A 21,863-nucleotide genomic window follows, 5' to 3' on the forward strand; every position below is an offset into this window, starting at 1 on the left:
TTTGATACTTTACATATATTTATATGCATTCTTTCATTTTTTTTTTCGTGTTTTCACGTGCTTTTGTTAGAGATCCACCAATTTAAATTCATCATTGAACAATAATAACAATGTTAACCTTAACTCAAAATTAAAATAAAACATAACATGTTTTTAAAAAACAGACACAACATTTCTTAATTAAAGTCAAACGTTGACTTAAATTTTTTCAAAAATATTTATTTAAAAACCTACAGCAACATAATTTGCTTTTAATTTTTTTTAAGTATTGCGGTTGTCTATATTTTTGATGGACTACTCGTAAATTGAAGAATATGGCTAAACAATATCCAAATATACAAACTTTCTGGAAAATAATAAAGAAAAGATCGGCAAACAATATAAAAACTCACAGCTAAAACAATAAATCCCCGTTCAGTATATGGAATAATTAACTTTAAAAAAAAATATGGAGTTTGAGATAGTTATTTTGAGAAGTTTGAGATAGATGATTTACGATCAGTAGTACTATGTCGCTACAGACCAAGACGGGCCCTGGCCTCCACAACATCCGCGTCCAAATATCCCTTTCCTTGGCTGCTCTCCAGTTTTTCTTCTTCGTCTAGCCATTCACGTCCACATCTGAACATAAGCCTCTTCAAGTCTTCCTTTCCATTGTTTTTTATTGTACGCTACTTGTAGCCAATTTTTCCTGGCAGTCCTTTTCAGATCATCTGTCCATCTCATAGGAGGTCTGCCTCTGGGTCTTTTGTGTTGGTATGGTCTCCAGGTTAAAATTGATCTGTGCCATTTGTTTAGATCTCTCCTAGCTACATGTCCAGCGTATTCCCATTTCAACTTTAATGATTTTTGCACCACATCGGTGACTTTGGTTTTCTGTCTTATCCATGTATTTGTTTTCTTGTCCTTAAGTGATATACCTAGCATTGCTCTTTCCATCGCGTGTTGAGTGACTCTAAGTATATTCATATTCTTTTTTGTGATTGTCCATGTTTGTGCCGCATAAGTTAATATCGGAATAATGCATGCATCAAAAACTTTAGATCTAAGATGTAATTGAATTTGTTGATTTCTGAGTATATAGTTCAGTTTACCGAATGCTGCCCAAGCTAACTTTCTTCTTTTTATTTCTTCAGTTTGAATTTCCCTATTTAGTATTATTTTTTGTCCTAAGTATATATATATCCACCCTCAATATTTCCTAGGCATTGGTTCTCACTTCGTCTATCCACCTCTTCCTTGGTCATCCTACTGAGCGACGTCCCTCCATAATTTCGCTAAGCGTTCTACTAGGTGTTCTGTTATTATCCATTTTTATAAGGTCACCTGCTCAGCGCAATTTTTGTAATTTTGCATAATTTGCTATAGAGAGTTCTTGGTAATATTGGTATATCTCGTGGTTGAACCTTTTCTCCACATACCATTGTCGCAAATGGAACTTAATATACTTCTCAATATCTTTCCTTCAAAAGTATTAATAAGGTTTATTGTCTTTCCTGTTACGATCCATGTTTCTACGCCATATGTTGCTATTGGACATACGATGGTTTTATATACTTTGAATTTTACTTCCCTTTGAATTTGTTTGGATTCAAAAACCTACGACAGGGAGAAGTAAGTTTTATTAGCAAACATTATCCTTTTCCGTATTTCCTTTTCCTCGCTGCCGTCCTCAGTTATATGACCGCACAAGTATGTGAGCTATTTTACTACTTCAATATTTGCGTTGTCAGGTATTGTCAAATTTTGCAAGTTGCCTTGAGTATGTACTAATCCTGCAGAAAAAAAATTATCTTGTACCTACTTATCTTAGTAAGTTTTATTTTGTATCTTAGTTACTACTATGGCAATTAAACTTTTTTTTATATTCTTATAAAACTTTTGAAAATTACAAAAAGTTATGTTCATTGATCTTGTATTTTAAAGATGGCGTCAAAAATTTCATCTAAAAATAACTGTCCGCTCCATGGCGGACAGTTAATCTCTGGAACGGCAAACCTGAAACATAACATTCGCGAATGGTTTTAAAGAAAAAGCCCTTACATGATAGTTTATCAGTAAAATTGAAAATTCTTAAAAAAAAACGGCGGAGATTTGAAAAAATTGTTTAAAATTGAACTTTTTGTTGACTTTTTTTAGTCACAAAAATTGTAATATTTTTTTTATCAAATTGTGATAAAATGTCATAGAGCCAACCAAACCAAACAAAATGCATCATGGTTCAAGGTAGATCTGGAGATTAACTGTCCGCCAGTTTTAGAAACGTAGTCACTGGCGGACAGTTACTCTCCGGATCTAGGCGGTTGATTGTAATAAACCTTAATGCATTTTGTTTGCTTTGGTTTTCTCTATGATAGTTTACCATAACTTGACCAAAAAAAATTATAATAAAATGTTTGTACCTGAAAAAAGATGAAAAAAGATCAATTTTTAAACAATTTTTTCAAATGTTCGCCATTTTGTTTTTTTTTAAGAATTTTTAATTTTTCTGATAAACTATCACGTAAAGGCACTTTATTTTTAAAACCCTGCTTGAATTTTATGTTTCAAATTAACCGTTCCAGAGATTAACTGTCCGTCATAGAGCAGTAATTTTTGGACGAAAAATGTTTCTTTTTTTTCATATTTAAAATATAGGAATAATAAAAAAAAATTAATCTTCAAAAGTTGTATTAAAATATTATAGAAATCTAATTGCCATATATAATAAGATACAAAAAAAAATTGTTGAAAATGTGCTCACTGCATTCGATACCAACAATAATGGAATATAAAATACAGATATATTGTTTCAAGCCACAAAAACTCAGTAAACCACCATTTTATCTAAGTCGAATACAGTAGAAATCCCCATCGAACTTTACAAAGAAAAGAAGCCTCCAACAAGACGTGCATTTTGCGGAGGTATATCCCGTACTGTTGATGATAATAATTTAAATGCCCAAAAATTAAAACAACAAACAATATATACAATAGATCAATAATTAGATGCAGAATCAGAAGAGAAATTATAACTTTATTAACATTTCAACAGCAACGTTAACAACAAGCAAGGCGGAATAACATATTCTCAAATGTAGTAAATAATAATACTGCTTACAAAATTTGAACGATGATACAATCTAAACAAATTCCTAAATGAGTTAAAAAAGATGATTTTCAACAAAATGCTCCTATGCTTATGCAGATGAATCTAAAAACCCTTATAGTTTTAAAAAATTTTAATTTCATTTGCATTAAATACGTTTTACCATATTCTGATTTCTATAAATGTTATTTTACAACATCTTAACATTTGAAGAAACATGGACTTGGTTTCCCCAAAACGGACTATTTGAATTGTAATATGATAGACCTACCTACACCAAACATATCCTTTATAAAAACACAGATTAAAGAAAGTAGAAAAATAACTAAAATGTTTAATTTATACTAGTATTTGACACAAGAATCCCTTCAAAAATATTGTGACTATTAGCAGTAAGTATTTAAAATACAGGTAATTTTAATTTTAGAACGATATAGAGAACTACCTCCATAATTTTGTAAAATTAATCAACAAGAATATGAAAACAGTAATAAACCTAATTAATTTTACGATTGAATATAACAATTATTTTAACCTTCGTATAATAATCAAAAACACCAAAATGGTAGATCTCTAACAAGAAGCGTATCTGTAATGAGATTGTTTCTTCACAGGTTACAAGCAACCAACAATTTGGTTCTGACAGCACCATGTGATAATCACTCAGCAGAAAAATATCTTATAGATATTTCGTTACCAATAAATATATAACATAAAATAATAAGTAAATTTAAGAAGTCTGTAAACCGGCAAAAGGTCACCCAATGCATGGACCTAGTTGCCAGTTAGCTGTTAGTCACTGGGTCGGAAGCGGATTTGGTGGCTTGAATTCCGGATTGGGTGTCTGGAATTGTGAAACGCTACTCGGCGGATTAAAACTAGGTGCGTAGCATTGGGGGAAGTAGAGCTCTGGTTTAACGACAGTGGTTGGGGTCAGACCTCTAGGTAACATACTGTTGCCTGGCAACTTTCCGTCTGAGCTTGTTGAATCTCGCCGTGTCTTTGCCGCGTGTGGATTCATATGGTTGTCGATGTGTTTTTTGACCTCAGGTTCGGTTGCGAACCGTCTGCGACAGTTAGGCATAGGACAGCAGAACGGCCTATCGCCTTGATGTGTTCGAGTGTGTTGATCTAAAATAGCTTTCTGTCTAAAGTCTTTTCCACATTGGGAGCATTTGTAAGGCTTTTCGCCTGTATGAATTCTTAAATGCTGATTCAGTATGGTTCTTTGCCTGAAATTTCTCCCACAATAGACACAGCCGTAGGGTTTTTCGTTAGTGTGTATTCTCAAGTGCTGAGTCAAATGCGATTGTTGCCTAAATCTCTTTCCACATTCCGGACAAGGATAAGGACGAGATTCGATATGTATACACCCATGTTGCAAAAGAGTCGACTTCTGTTTAAATTCTTTTTGACAAATCGGGCAACGTACATACAACGGCATACCTGCTGATCTTCCATGTTGTATCACATCTGGCAAACCTTTACCTGGTTGTTGTTGTTTGAGATATTGCAATGCTCCGAAATTTGTAGTTCCTCCGAATACAGCATGGTTCATTCCCTTTGCGTCTTTAAAATAGGCGGGGTATTGAAGATTGGCAGCGAGTCCATTGGGAGAAAAGCAGGATGCACGGTCGGAATTGTCTCCGTCGCCGTACGTAGATTGCACTTCTTCCTTTCCTTCATCAGGTGGAAAGGGGACATCCTGAGGCCACAGTGTTGGATTAACACCATTCTTAAAAACCAAATGAGGGCTCACATCTGTAAAAATAATAATTGTGGTTAAATAAAAGATAATATATTCCATTAAATTAGGTACAGCTATGATATTTTAAAATTGTGGCTGTTACAATTAATATATATTTTTCAAAAAAGTCAAAAAGCTGAAATTAGTAACTCTTGAACAAAGCGAAATAATATTTTTTAAATATACAATATATATATATATATATATATATATATATATATATATATATATATATATATATATATATATATATATATATATATATATAATAAGAATCAAAATGGTGTTAAGAGAATTTTGTTTTGTTTTAACCAAAAAAATAATTCAATTCCAATGCTATCTTTATGCGCAGTTGACAGACAAGAAGCAATGTCATAAAAATGAAAATAGGGCAATTATGTTCTGTGGATCTGTTTTTCCATTCCATTTATTTATATTTGAATCGATTTCGTTGCAGGTCATCCTCATATTTTGTGATTCTCATTACGTAACACACTTCTTGATCAGGTAGTAGATGTTGCGAGAAAAGTGGACAATTTCCGTAAACACAATTTAAATACAAAAAGAGTTTTAGTAATAAAAGTTAAAGAATATAGAAATCTTTGTACAAATATTCATGAGAATAATAAATATACAGAAGGAATAAGGATGAGAATTGAATAAGGTAGAAAAATATCTAATAAAATGTGAAAAATGTTACGCAGTTAGAGACTTTGGCTTAAAAATCAAAGTAAGAATATTACACACTTATCTTTTTTGCGCTCTTCATAGAGTGTTGTTCTGGACCTTAAAAAAGGAAATTAGTAGCAGACTAAACGCATTTAAGATGTTGACCTATAGAAGAATATTAAGAATTTCCTAATAAAAGTTGGGCGGAGCCACTGACCAATTTTGAGGTGCTAAGAAGAATGAAAAAGGAAAAGGAAGCAATGAATACAATTAAGTTAGGAAAGTTGTAGTATCTGGGTCAGGTGGTGTTGTTGAAGTACGTGCTGCTACAAATGACAATAAAATGTAAAATACAGGAAAAAAGGAGGACGAACCTTTATCTCAAAAAATAATTATTAAATCCCATAAGAAATGTACTTTACAAGATTAGACTCGAAATGCAGTAATCAGTGAGGATCCTTCGTTGGTATGACTTCTCTGTTCTGCTATAGGAAGTTGATGTCTGGACTCTAAATCATACCTTATCTAATCGACTGACTCTATTCTTGAAGTATCTTAAAACAAATTTGAAAACAACCGGAAATTTCGACACTAGTAAAATCTACAAAAGTAGCGTCATTTGGACACGTGATGCTAAATGATAAATTTCGTCTGCTACAATTAGTACTACTATATTCACTTGATCTTCCACTTCTGTTTCGAGCTTTCCGTAGCTAGATGATGTGATGCCTAGTTATTTAAACTCCATCACTTGTTTTGTTATCTGACCTTCCAGCTCCAATTTACTTATTTCTTATTTGTTTATAGTGGTTATAGCGGTTAAAAGGTACTATATAAATAACTTGGAAGCTTAGTAATTGGAGTAAGAGGATGATAAGCTGTTACACTTTAAAATTATTAGAATAATTTACAACAGAACCTTAGTAATTACCTTGGAAGGTTTCCTTATTGTTCTTGTGACAAGTTTAGAATATGTGAGATTTACTACACATAGAAGGTACATTTATCATACAGTAGAGAATATTTTAATATCAATAAAAGCTCGAGTCTAATCTACCTGTCGGGATAGTGTCAGAGAAAATCAGTTCATTAAATTACACTGAAGAGTGTTGCACTTAAATTCCTTATATGCTTAGGGATCTTGCTGAACAATCGAAATCCTTTAGACAATAAACTTCTTTGACCTAATTCTGTCCTCATAAAAGCTGTACGGATGTGAGTTATATTCCACAGGTTGTATAGTCGTGAACTTGATTATTTGTAGTCAGTAACAAATTGGAATTAACTTGCTGATTTATAGTTCTATGTACATGTATATAAACTTTGGAGATGTATATAAAATAAATCAGGAAGGAATAAAGGACATAAAGGAATACTGGTAATGAGACTGCTAATCGTTTGACTAAAATAGAAGCTAGTACTCCTTTTATCAGAACAGAATCATTCTGCAGTATCTTAAAAAGCTACATTGTCGACTACATCGGAAAATAGGAAAAGAAACTTCGTACAGCCTACTGGAGACATATTTCAAGCCAAAGGCGAACAAAAGGTTTATTACAACCTTCGGTTCGCTACACAAAAATACTCTTCAGAAAATCTAAATTTACTCAAGAGTAATCAAAGGTGATTTGACTAGATACTGCTGTCACTTTGTAAAATGGACAAAGTAACATGCAAATTCTGCGAATATGCAGAGGAAACTGCCAAATATATTGTGGGCAACTGCAGGGACATTGTTCACCGAAAACTGAAACATCTCAAATAAGTCTGGTTATGTTCAAAAAAGACTCTGGAAATCACTACTTTTTTCGAGAGCAATTCTCAAAAATATGAAATATTCTTATATTAACAGAAAATAGAAAAGTGTGGTGAAAAGTAATATTTAAATATTAACTACATATCCATTAATTTGTTAAGTTTTATTATATTTGTTTATTTAGCCACAATTTTAAACTATTATAAGCTATACTATTTTTATTTTTTTGTGGGATATGTTTTTAAGTAAATCGATGTATATCTAAAGTAATTCTGTATATTTATAAGGATTCTATCTAAGTGCTTGCAGTGTTTTCGAGTGAAAAGAATTTCTATTGTTTTAAAAAATCTGTAAGGGTTGATGATAGCTTATAATATTCTTCTTCGCCAAATCACGGAATCTAACTAATGCATATTACTTCTTAAAAGAAAAATAATAAATATTAGCTAGTGTAAAAATATTTTATATTTTTCTCTTTATATTTAAATGTGACCATTTTCTTAGGGTGGACTATGCATATTTTGTAAATTTATAATTTTCAGAAAAACATATCTATTTAAATATAAAAAATCTATAAAATATTCAATTAGATAATTTATTTTCAAGATCAAGATCGAGCAGAATTTGAAGATACTTGCTACGAAAAACATGATACGGCGAAGAAACTGAAATAACGCCAGGGGAAATTAACAAACACGCCCAACTTATGAAAAATGGAAAGGCTTTGGGATCGGAAGGAATAAACATTGAAATGATTAAATCTGACCCTGACATACTATTTCAGCTATTGGCTTATACATTATACATTTAATTTATTCTTTAGAGGCGAAGAAGTAGAATAGAACAGGCAAGAAACAATTTCTTAAAGATGCGACAGTTACTCACTACCCGTAATCTTGATTTGTCCCTACGATACCGCATGATACAGTGTTATGCATATAGTGTTATTACACGGCGTGGAAGCTTGGACGTTAACAGTCACCTCGTTACGACGTTTAGAGAGCTTTGAGATGTGGGTATTTCGTCGTATGCTGAAAATTCCATGGACCGACCGCGTTAGAAATGAAGAAGTTTTAAGGCGTATGAATAGAGAACGTGAACTCACAGAAATTGTCAAGAAGCGTAAAACGTCTTATCTTGGACACATATTTAGACATGACAGGTATAACATCCTTCAGCTTATTATCTTCTTATGGTGCCTATCCGTTACGGATGTTGGACACTAACATGGCTATTCTGACTTTGTTGACTGCTGCCCTGAAAAGTCCGGTGAAAAGTCCGGTACAGCTTATTATAGAATAATACAGCTTATTATAAAAGGGAAAATAGAAGGCAGACGCGGCCCGGGTAGACGACAAATGACCTGGCTGCGCAACATCAAAGATTGGACAGGATTAGACTTTCAAAGTTTAATAAGGAAAGCCCAAAATAGGGAAGACTTTGCAGAGGTCATCGCCAACCTTCGCTTAGAAGACGGCACCTAAAGAAGAAGAAGAGGCGAAGAGCTACCTATAAAATGCATATATTAGCAATCTTGACACGAACAAAGACGACACAAAAGATTGTAAGAATCACCGAGGGCTTAGTGTAACTAACTAAATCTGTAAGATGTACGGGAATATAGTTAAAAGCCGAATTGAAGATTGTTGGGAAGACGTTGAAATCAGAGTGGCTTTCGTACTGGTCGTTCTTGTACACAGAATGTGTTCTGTCTCAAAACAAACAATAGAAAAGCAATCCGAAGACAATGGCACACATGACATTAATTGACCTTCAAAAGGCGTATGATAGTGCCCCATTAGCCAAGTTGTGGTAGGTGCTAGAAGACTTGTAAATTACACTGATTTATATAAATGCTGTGAAAGAGTTGTAAGACGATATGACGAGTTCAATGAAGATTGGACAAAAAGTGACAAAAAATATAAGGTTCACCAAAGAACTTCGCCAAGGCTACTGCATTGCGCCTATGCTCTTTAAGATTTATTTGGTGGGAGGTACCTTGAAAAGTAGGTAAAAAGGTAGGAAAAGTAGGTAGGTAGGGAGGTACCTATCGGTATTCCAATTGAATATCATAAACTGTACAGTTTGCATTTTGCAGATGTAATATTTGCAGAAAATCAAGGTGATATTCACTACATGCTAAGAAAAAGAAATAAAGAATATATTAACGTTCTAACGGTGCTTAGAACTAGGAGGCACTCGAATTAAAAATATTGATAGTTATAACTGTCTCCATGTAAGCATTACAAATGATGGTCGGAATATAAAATAAATAGCAACTAGAATTGCACAAGATAATTCAGCAGTACATCAACTGAATAGTATACTTTTGAATATTCACATCATTAGAAAGACGAAAATTAGAATATACAAAAGTCTGATAGAAAGTATTGCTACATATGGTTCAGAGCTTTGAATAATTAATAAAAAAGACGTATCCAAAATAAAAGCAATGGAAATTCATTTTGCTGGCGTAGATGCTGCTAACTCACTAGGAAAGATAGAGTATAGAATACTGAAATCAGAGAGCGTATGAACATAGACATCGACATCCTAGAAAATATACAACGCAAAACACCGAAATGGTCTGGTCATGCCGGAGGGATGAATGATTAACGATAAATAAAGTGAATGTTACAGTACATCCCCACAAACCGCAGAACAAGGAGAAGACCAAGAAGATCGTGGAGACAAGAAGTAGACAGTGCCATGGATAGAAGTCTACAAGCAGATGACTGAAAAGATTCTTAGTCTTGGAAGACTAGGAATCTTTCCTAGTCTTCCAAGTGCTGTCAAAAGACAGCAAAAGACCTGTTCTCATAAAAAGAACCATTATCAAAATAGCAGATACACAGGCTCAGATCAGGACTAAAATCCGGTCTCCACTCACATATATCGGCCTAGTCTCCTGGTCGTAGATCTCTCATGACCTTACGACTTTATCAAGCCATGTTGTTTTCCCAAAAAATCCTTCCCTACCGTCATTTCTTTTATTTCGTCGATGTGCATGAAGGACCCAGTATGCGAGAGTAAACGATATTGGATTAGGTAGGTACTGCTTCACCTCAAGCAAAATAGGAAACTAATAGAAAACCATAGAAAGAAAACCTATAGAAGACCAAAAACTAGATGGAGACAACCAGATGCAAAAATCCGTAAGCTAAAGTAAAAGTCATTATGCCTAGAGTTGCATGGCCACACGACACGTGGTCGCAAGCGATTACCTTGAGATACCAGGCGAAATCCCACTGAAGAACAGCTTGCTTCTGTATGCGGAGCTCTGCAGGAGTAACCATATTGGTCCCTAGCTGCTCGTGGGATTAAGATGAATGTAAAATAAACATAAAATAAACAAATCAACTAAAACAAAAAAAAACTGAAAAAAAAGACACCCGTACTAGGTAAATGTGTATTTTTTGAAGTTCAGTGTTTTTTTTTGTGTTTTTTCAATAAAATATTATAATACAGAACCAGCTTAAAGGAAAATTTCTGTATTTTTCTACCAAATGAGATCTCTCCTAGTAGTGATACTTTTAAAGCAAACCAAAACAACTTTTACTTGACCATAGCTCTGAGGATGGCTAAGTAAGCCTAAAGCACTCAGCTAGGAGATAAATGTTTACACACTTCAAAAATACTTTTAAAATCAACGAATTTACTTGTATAGAAGAACTAAGCTAAACTTTGGGAATCTGACATCAGAGGAAGAAAAAGGTACTAATTGTGGACTCAGAAAATGGAGAGATATTAGAAACTCTTAAAAACTACCACGGTTTTACAGCATTGCCAAAGAATGCAGAATGAAAGGGCAGATTAAGTATGCCTATAGCTTTACTAGGACGTTATGCAATAAAGGGGAAGCGATGAAAAAAGTAAAACGTCTTTCCTCATGCCTTATAAATGTGAAGACGATTGAGTAAATGACATCCCCACGATATTTAAAACTATAAAGTAGTTAAAGAAGAATATAACGAAAACTATCTAACTGAAGTGAGGCGACAAAAAACCCCACGTTTCCCAAGAAGCGAAATAAAATAGCATTATAAAGGCAGATGGTAAGTCATACTCTGTATTATTCAAGGACGTCAGGTCGAAAGTGGACGTAAGCCAAATGAACGTTCTCATAAAAAACATCAAAAGAACAGCGAAAGACGACTATTAGAGACAAGTCAAGACCAAAAGAGGCCAGAGGAGCTAAAACAGGCCATTAAGGACAAAACATATATGTGCGGACCTCAACGTGGAGCGAAAGGAGATATTATCAGAAATGATCCAATTATATCTGAGAATCAGTTTATCATATGCTTATTAAGACCAAATAGTAAGGTAATCAGACGACTGTTGTAGCAAGATTGTAATATACTTGATTATGACAGATAGGATTAAAATTGAATGGAGTAACTATTGAGTAAAGCTAATACGATGATAGGAAAGAAAGGACACAAGGTGGAAGAGTTGTAAAGTAGATTCCTTCTATAACGAATGCAAACAAAGAAATCACAGTTCTGATATATATAAGTGCCCAAAGATTCAAGATTTGATCCAATGAAGCGCACACGCGGGTTAACCAAGCAAAGGCCAAATATTAAAATCCTTCAAACAAACCTAGGAAGAACCAGAACTCCACGACCTAGTCTACGCTAAATTTTAAAACAAAATATAAATTTATTAACTGCACATAAAGTATGAGTCAAATAAACATATTGTGAAAGGAAGGACATAATATATGGGTAACAGATAAGAGTCTGGCGAAGACTTCTTGATACTGAGCTTTAAAACATTCCCTCTTTACTGCTGCTACATATCTACAAATATGACCATGAACGAGCATAAAAGGATAATTAAGAAGGTATGTGAAGAAATTACTTTAGAAATGATATTTCCGGATGCCTAATACGTGGCGAAAAATGGGGAGTTTTAGTAGATAAGACAGGTCGGTAAATCCCACACTATCTGTGGCACGGGCCATCAGGTGTGGGTAATTGTATTTGATCTTAAAAAAAAAATGATTTCACGAATTACGTAAACTTATACTCAGAACAATATTCGTGAAATGATAACTAAATTATGTAGCTAATAAAATATAAAATAATCAAATACTTTCTCAAAGGAATAAAATAAATTACAAGGTATTGTATACAGAGAAAATAAGACGTATAATGAAGATGAATATCTACTCAATCAATAAGAAAAGTAGCAAAAAACACATGTCAGCCTAACAAGTGTAATTCGGTGAAGTAAATAAATAAAATAATTTATATTATAATATGCTAGAAAATGAACAAAAAGAATTCACCAGAAAAAATAAATTAGAAACCAACCAGAAAAAGTTGTTCCAAAAGAAACCAAAAAGTAGAAGGAAGGTAAAAATAGAAAGAATAGGAGAACAATAAAAAGGGGGGATATTGAGTCCCTTAAATTTATTTTAAAATGGTTGTTAAGATATTTGTAACACTTTTTATACACATTAAACTAAATTCTTATTTAACCAAAATTATGTTATGTTTTATTTTCAGTTAATTGTCTTCTCAAATCTTTTTTAATTTTGAACTTCTAAATTTAATATGTTTTTCTGAAGATGATAACTTAACAAAATATTAGTATCCGAATCAACTTAGTGTTATTTGTATCCGTAAAGATTTTTTTGAAAACAGTCTAAGAAATCGCTTCAAGGAATTATGTGAATCTGTTATAGTAAGATGTATTTACCAAAGTTACATTATCATAACTACAGCGGATGAACTAGCATAAAAAGGAATAGTAATCTCAACTACTGTTATACATACCACTACGATTTTCTGGTACATGTTCTATTGGGTATATTAGATATAGTAATAATTACTTGATTCCGCGTTTGAAGAAAACCGTTAAATGTTAACGAGAAATACAAGAGCCGGATGAAAAGTTTTGCGATCATTAGTTTGTCGTAATTGATTTTTTTATTTGATAAATCTGACTGTTTAACTAATTTTATTTTATTCTTTATTTAATCATATTATCATATATTTTAAGATCAATATTAGTTATTTTTCTAATTCAAACAAAGCGTAAGTAACGAAGATTAAAGATTATGGAGATTTGGTTGCTACTTAGGTGATTTATTTCTTATTAAGTTTCACAAAATATCATTACAAATAACGTTACACAACTGAATCGAAGGCATATACAAAAGTTTCTAAAAGAATAATCGTAAATCAAGAAATTACACATGTTGAAGATAGTATAAATAATTCGGAAAAATCAGAAAGAAATGATAAAGAAAACATGAAATCGAAATATTTATATTCTCACACAACCAATGAATTTCCAAACATAATTATTAATTACGCAGTTAATTACACAATACACAATTATATGAAACATGTCAGGAAAAACACTTTAAAAAATAGTAAATGAATCAAAGGTAAACAAAGAAGCATAATTAAATCAAAACAAGGAATAATACGAAAGATGAAATGTTTATTGACTTCGGAAAAGCCTTACACCGTATAAAGAGGCTCGTGGAAATAACCGTATGTAGTACTATAAAAACCCAGCCTCTAAAAGAAAGGTTTATCGTCGAAAAAGCCAACTGTAAAAGATATACTAACTAATTGGAAGCTCAAGTGGAAAACATAGCCACGACTCCCGAAAATGATGATGCCTTCATCGAGAATGTAAAACAAATCTCCTGTAAACACGTACCCAGAAGATGTCAACAACATTACATATCTGGTCTAAACGATGAAGCAAAATACATAATGACAAAATACACCGAAAAATATGGCAAATATGTTTAGCGAAATTACGGCGGAGATATGTGAGAGATTGCAGCAGATACTGAGTGCCTCAAGACAAAAAGATGGAGTGAGACAGTAAGTAAAATGGAAATGGCGCACAGCAGTAAGCAGACTTATTTATCACGCATTATAGAAACGCATTGATCACCGAAGGTCATCTTCTTCTTAAAGTTCCATCTCCTATCGGAGGTTGGATATCATAACTGCTATGGTTACTTTGTTGGCTGCTGCTCTGAAAAGTTGTAGTGAACTACAGTTAAACCATTCTCTAAGGTTTCTCAGCCAGGAGATGTGACTTCTTCCTACGCTTCTTCTTCCTTGGATCCTTCCTTGCATAATAATTCTCAGCAGCTCATATTTTTCTTCTCTGGTTATGTGACCCAAATACTCTAGTTTTCTTCTTTTTATGCTGTTCATAATTTCTAACTCCTTATTTAGACGTCGTAGTACCTCAGCATTGGTAATCTTTTGAACCCACTGAATTTTTAATATTCTTCTGTAACACCCCATTTCGAACGCTTCTATTTTTCTTATGTGTTGTTTCTTCAATGTCCAAGCTTCCATTCCGTATAGTAAGATAGAAAATATGTAACATCTTAGAGCCCTCAATCTGAGATGCAACTGAAGGTCTCTGTTGGTAAGCATTGTCTTCATTTTCACAAATGATTGCTTTGCAGTTTCAATTCGGACTTTGATTTCTCTGCTTTGGTCATGTTTGTCATCAACCCAGGTTCCCAGATATTTGTATGTCTCTACTGTTTCTATTTGGGTTTGCTCTATCATTAATCTTTCATTTCCATGTTGCGTTTTTGAGACAATCATAAATTTAGTTTTTCTCTTATTTATTTTTAGTCCGTATCTGATGCAATATTTGTACACAAGAAATTCGAAAAATATATTAAATCTTGGGAAGCATACAACGAACGTTTTATTAAAGTGACGATTCTCCTAAGAGGAACACAAATAACAATTCTGGGGGTATATGCCGTAAATGATGACTACTCAGTGCAAGAAAAGGAAGCTTTTGAAGAAGACTTTAGAAAAATCCTGAACGAAATTCCTAACAGCCATGAGATTATATTCGGAGGAGACCTTAATGCCAGAGTAGGAAAACAAGTTCAAAGTAAAGTGGTAGGCATGCATGAAGAAGAAACTGTTAACAACAACGGAGAAAGACTCATAAATATATGCCAACAATATGAGTTAAAGATTTTGAATGGTTTTTTCGCCCACAAAAACATACATAAATACACCTGGTATCAGCACACAAGAGGTCTAAAATCGATAATAGATTATTTCATAACAAGACAACCAACTAAGTTAAGAGTACAGGACGTAAAGGTGAATAGAGGAGCAGAGTGCGGCTCGGACCACTGCCTGATAATAGGAAAAATATATACACCATTCGTAGACAGGAACCACACAGACATCAACAAAGAACACAGAGAAAAAATAGAAAGAACTACGTACACCTTAGATAATCTAGATAACGAGAGCACACAGTTACTCTACTCCTGGAGACTAACACAAAAACTACAGGAATCACACAGATCAACGAGGGATGAATACAAACATATAAAAAACTGCATGAAAGACGCAGCGCTAGAAGCCTTAGGGCCACAGGTACGGAGAGTAGATAAACCATATTGGTGGGATAAAGAAGTGAAAGAAAAGATAAAAAGAAAGAAGGAAGTATATCTAAAGTTATTACAACAGGGAGACGAACATACAAAACAACAATATAAAAACTTGAATAAAGAAGTCAAACGAGAAGTGGTTAAAAAGAAAAATAGTGCATGGGAACAAAAATGTCATTACCTAGACAACCATATAGGAGGGACAAAGCGCTCTGAAGCCTGGAGAACTATAAAAACGATGAGAACAACGACAAAAAACCAAGTCATAATAAAGAGAATACCAGAGAACACATGGGTAGAGCATTTTGAGAACTTATTAACAGAGAGAAGAGAAAGGTTTAAACAGACAAATGAACAAGTAGAAGTAGAAGGAAGAATCGAAATATCAATAGAACAAGTGAAAGAAGCAGTTAAGGGAATGAAATTTAAAAAATCTCCAGGCCCAGGCGGAATACATCCAAAGTTGATTAGGTATGGATCATCAAAACTGTTTGAGATGATCCGAAAATTATTAGAAAGATGCTTAAACGGAGAAGAAGTTCCAGAAGAATGGAGACAATCGTATATCTCTCCAATACACAAGAAAGGCACAAATATGGATCCTAAAAACTATAGAGGGATCGCAGTGATTGCTACTATAGGCCGACTATACTCAAAAGTACTACGAAACCTGGTAGAAAATGATATTAAAGACAAACAACCTGAAGAACGATTTAGGGCCGGACGCTTCACTATGGATAATATTTTCACATTAAAAATTGCAATGGAAAAACGAGTGCAGAGAAATAGAGAAACTCATATAGCTTTAATAGATTTGGAAAAAGCATATGACAGTGTACCGATCTCCCAACTATGGATAGAAATGGGTAACTTGAAAATAAACCCAATTCTTATCAACGCCACTCAAAAATATTACGAACAAAACTTTGCAAGAATTAAAATGGGACAAGAAATCACCTCTCCTTTTCAAACAACAAAGGGACTAAGACAAGGCTGCTGTCTGTCACCCACCTTATTTAAAATCTATTTGGGCAGATCCTTAGTGAAATGGGTAAAAAAATGTAGAAACATGGAAATAACGGTGGAAGAAAACAAGCTATATACACTTTTCTTTGCGGATGACCAGGTAGTAATTGCCGAAGACAGCTACGATCTTAGCTATATGGTAAGAAAACTGCAAGAAGAATATGAGGTGGCAGGTCTAAACATGAATATGACAAAATGTGAATATCTCCCAGTGGGAACAGATGAAATATGTGACCTAGTCTTGGAAGACGACAAAATCAAAGGCGTGCAATCCTGCAAATATTTGGGGGTCATTTTCAACAAGAAGGGAAATAGCGCAGATGAAATAAGGGAAAGAATAAACAAGGGCAGAGCAACGACCCGTGCCTTAAACTCTCTTCTCTGGCAAAAAAAAACAATTCGACGAGAAACAAAAAAACACATTTACGGTAGTATAGTCCAAAGTATTACACTTTACGGTTCGGAAGTATGGGACGTCACCAAAGCTAATAGAAACAAACTTATGACGACAGAAATGGATTATCTGAGACGAAGCTGCGGTAGATCGAAACTGGAGAGAGTTAGAAACGAACAAATAAGAAACGAAATAAAAATGGAGAGAAATATCAATGATGACATAGAAAGAAAACAATTAATCTGGTTCGGACATGTTAAAAGAATGCCAGAGTACAGATGGCCTAGGAGAGTACTGGAATGGATCCCTCCTGAAAGAAGAAAGAGAGGACGACCACGGAGAAGTTGGCGCAACGATATTGATGAAGCAATGACGGCAAGAGACTTAGAAGAGGCAAGTGCATATGACAGAAAAAGATGGAAATTGGGGGCGGAGAAGCGGCGACAGCCGTAATAAATCCGTTATTATATATATTATGTATCTAATGCAATAATAGTTAATTCTATTTATCAATTCTTGTAGCGATTCCAGGGTGTCTGCCATTATAACAGTGTCATCAGCGAATCTTATGTTATTTACTATTCTTCCGTTTACAGAGATTCCATCACCCAGATCCGCTATCGCTTCCTGGAATATGGCTTCACTGTACACGTTAAACAGTAATGGTGACAGAACACAGCCCTGTCTTACTCCTCTCTTTATATCTATATTTTCGAACTTTTGTTCTTCTATCTTTATATTGGCCTTTTGATTCCAATACAGATTGATAATGATTCGTAAGTCTCGTCTGTCTATATCTTTGTTTCTCAGTACTTCTATTAGTTTTTCATGTCGGACCCTGTCGAATGTCTTCTCGAAGTCGATGAAACCGATGTCGAAGTCGATGAGACCGAAGGTCATGGACGTCATGAAAAATAAAAAATAACCTAGGACGCTTACTACGGGGGAATAACAGGGCAAATAAAGCACTTTGGACCAAAAGCGAGACAGTGGGTGCTATCGTAGTTACCGTCTGACATCTCTGCTATGTTATCTTGTATAAATTATATGGACGCCTTATTTTAACCGCACCCAGGAACAATTAGATGCAAAACCAATTTCACAACAAGCAGTCCCTAGGCTAAGCAAATCCTGCACAGGCCAAGTACTCAACCTAACAGAGTACATAGAGGAGATATTTAAGATAGGAGGGATAGATAGTGGAGGAAGTCTTGATAGATCTTATGGCAGCTATAATACAATAAACCACAGAACCCTGCTAACTAAGATCTATAACACTGTGCTTGACTACGATCTGGTAGAGATCATTAGGTCATTGCTTTATAATAGACGCTTTTACGTTATCCTAAATGAAGAGAGAAGCAGACGGCAAACTCAGAAAAATGGCCTGCCTAAGGAAGTGTCTGGGCCCCTTCCTATTTAAAATCTACACGAACGAACACCCAAGGGACTCCCAAGCTAAGAGCCAGCTTTGTTTACGATAACTATCTTGGTACCACTGTAAAAGGGAAAACCTTTGCACATATAGAGTCTATAATGGAAGAGGCTTTAAACACGATTAGTCAACCTATTACAAAATTCTTCTTTCTTAGCTTTTTCCTTTTCAAGCGTCGGTGTTCCTCACTCTTACCACTAATTTCTGAACATCGTGCCTTCTTCACCTAAACCGTTCTCTCTGAAGACATCTACCACATAGTATTTCTATCTTCTGCTCGAGTTTCCATTTCTACCTCTCTTTCCATCAAGTTTTAACAGCTTTATCCTTCATCTAACAGTTGTTATTTCTACGTCTAACGTGACCAAACCAATTGCAGTTTTTGTTCTTGAACTTTTTGAGACTGTAGTCACCCATCCTCTTTCCCTAATTACATCGTTTCCGTCTCGTCCTTTTTAGACTGTCATTTACCATAACATTTTCATTGACAACCTATTACAAACAAAACTTACTAAAACCAAATACTGCTAAAACCCAAGTGTGTGTATTTCATCTCAACACCCATTTAGCGCATGTAAAACTGAACTTATCCTGGGAGAGTTAACACTTAGAATATAATGGCATATCCAAATATCTTGTACTCGATATTGATAGACTGTCCATTAACATATAAATGCCATTGTCAAAAGTACAAGACAAAATGTTGCTACGAGAAACAACCTTCTTCGGAAAATTGTAGAAAGCAAATGGGGTTCAAATCAACGGGTTCTAAAGTCAACAGCTGAGATTTGTGTTTCTCAGCAGGATATAAGCGTCTCATATGGAGTAAATCTAGGCACGCCCAGCACGTAAGTCACTACTGTATTAAAGGAAACATGTAGAACAACTACCGGTTGTATGAAATCGGCGTCTCTACTTCTTTTATACCGTTCAGCTGGTTTTCATACCACCAGGAGACTGAAGATCCGTCTCTTAATATGTGGGAAATTTCAGGCAAATTTTAGATGAAAGACGCCAACTGTGTGAGTTCGAGGAACTGCCAAAAATAAGCCGGCTTAAATTAAGAAAAAGAGAAAGGAAAATATGAGAAGCATTAGTGTCAAATCCCCGAATTGTCCCTCCTACTTCTAGAGCGACATCGCAGCGTGAACCTGGTCTGCAAAAACTGGCGAACACTCAACCCCATACGTACCCAACCGCATTGCCCCTGTAAAACAGAATATCAGTAAATATGGTATTAAGACTAAACATGAAGCACTCTGTGAATGTGGAAAAATACATAATGTATGAATACCCTAGAGTATTCATACATTTGACAGACTTTGTCCATCATAGTGCACCCTCAAAGATTTACGGCACGCTAATACAAACGTATTAGATGTAGACCGATATTAGGCAGACAAATTGTAGTCGAATCCAGACTCGAAAAAGTAAAGTACCGTATAAACAGAGAACACTTGTGGAAGATTCTAAAACAATGTGGACTAGCGAGGAAGAATATCAACCTGATGACATTATTCTATGAGGCATACAGAACCAAACTAGATCTACGAGACAAATGACCGAAGAAATAACGATACATAGCGGTGTTAAGTAAGGATGCTTACTTTCATCGACCCTTGGACTTCTTCTTCTTATGCCGTCCCCATTAACGGAGGTTGGCGACCACATTTTTAAAAGCTTCTCTGTCTTTTGTAAACGTGGAATAATTCGTCTACAGTCATGTTTGTCCAACCCTTTGACTGTATCATTAAAATAGAAATTGGTAATATGTATAACAAGCATTAGTCTCCTAACCGAGTATATCAACCACTTACAAAAAAGATCGACAAACTTACGCAATATTCCGACCTAATGGGTGTTATAATAAATAAACAGGAAACTAAACCAAAACGACAACCAGCAGTCAAGTCAAATAAAAATAAATGGAAGAGAAATAAAAGAAGTAGATAATTTTACATATATCTGGGATCAAACATGAAAAAAGCGGATGTGAATTGTACATAGAATATAAAGGATATACAGTATAGATATATACAACATGGGATATACAGAAAAGAATACAAATACATAATATACATACAACTCCTTAAAGAAAATATGAAATATATGTAGTATATCACCAAATCTACTTCGAAATATGATGGATTTATTGATTACACCACAAAGGAGAAAATAGAGACAGAGCAAATCACACGTCACTACATGATGTGCCAAACGAACAGTTTTCGATTGTACGTAATTAGCCCAAAAAGGGAGACCAAAATGATCCAAAACAGCGATGTAAAGTAGAAAAATGACGTTATGTGATTCCAAGCGAACTACACGGAAAGATAAGCGGGGAGGGTACTAAATCAGTACCGTCTAAGAATGGTATCTATCAGCGATGTGCACTGCCAGGCTTTCCCTTTTATTCAATATTATCAAGGAAGACGTGACGAGGAGAAAGTGATATTTACAATATATCTACAATAAAATGACATCTACGCAAGTTTAAAGGAAATTGTGTAATTATCAAGCAAGAAATGAAATTCAAATATTTAGGTATAGGACCTATAAGGTGTTGGATAATGAGACAAAGTATTAAAAAACTATAAGAGCTGTAAGTGCTAGGTATGCAAAAAATAGACAAAAAAAAAACAAATAACCAAAGGTTTAGGATACAACAGAAATTTATGTAATTAGTAAAAAAGGAGTAAATATTCGTAGACAGATAAAGAAGGTAAAGCACAAGGCACATGCAAAGTGGAAGATATAAATTACTGGGTATAAAAAAAGAGCTAACTGAATATATTAACAAAATGTAATAAGAAAGAGTGGTTAAAATCGTTAGAGATAAATCACCTTACGACTTACGAGCGTAGATCATCATCGAAAAAAGAAAAGTGATAATTTACATATGAAGGAGGCAGATGTACACAGATAAAATACTTAATTTTTGGAAAAAAAAATTTGGAAATAAATAAAGATGATTTAAAACTATAATATTTCAATAACCATTCTTCAATAATCTTAGAAGATGTACTTGTTATTAAAATTTATATTAAAATTGAAAATTAAAGGAAACAGAAAGCTAGGATGACGACAATTATTATAGTCAAGTCGGGATACCACTTTACCTTGCATGGCGAGCTAACTTAAATTTTATTGTTTATTGTTTATTTAATAAAGAAGAACCGTTTTCTCTCAATTTGTCCGCCATTTTAAACTTTTTGACGATAGTAAGAACTCAAATGTTGCAAATGCGATTGTCTATAATTTCTTTTTTGCAAAGTTTTGCAATATTGCCGATATTGCAAGTTGTCGATATGTTCCGAAGTAACGGGTAAAAT

General features: G+C 34.2%; 1 protein-coding gene across 1 annotated transcript in view; it reads right to left on the reverse strand.

The window, feature by feature from the left end:
* Positions 1–3,834: 3,834 nt before the first annotated feature.
* Positions 3,835–21,863, reverse strand: part of jim (zinc finger protein jim) — a 188,267-nt gene continuing 170,238 nt past the window's right edge. Inside the window, exon 3 of the mRNA XM_072540398.1 lies at positions 3,835–4,849. Within this exon, the coding sequence (XP_072396499.1) occupies positions 3,885–4,849 (965 nt within the window). The 3' untranslated portion in view covers positions 3,835–3,884. The remainder of the gene's footprint in view (positions 4,850–21,863) is intronic.

The sequence above is a fragment of the Diabrotica undecimpunctata genome, chromosome 8, assembly GCF_040954645.1.
Source record: "Diabrotica undecimpunctata isolate CICGRU chromosome 8, icDiaUnde3, whole genome shotgun sequence".
Classification (NCBI taxonomy): Eukaryota; Metazoa; Arthropoda; class Insecta; order Coleoptera; family Chrysomelidae; genus Diabrotica; species Diabrotica undecimpunctata.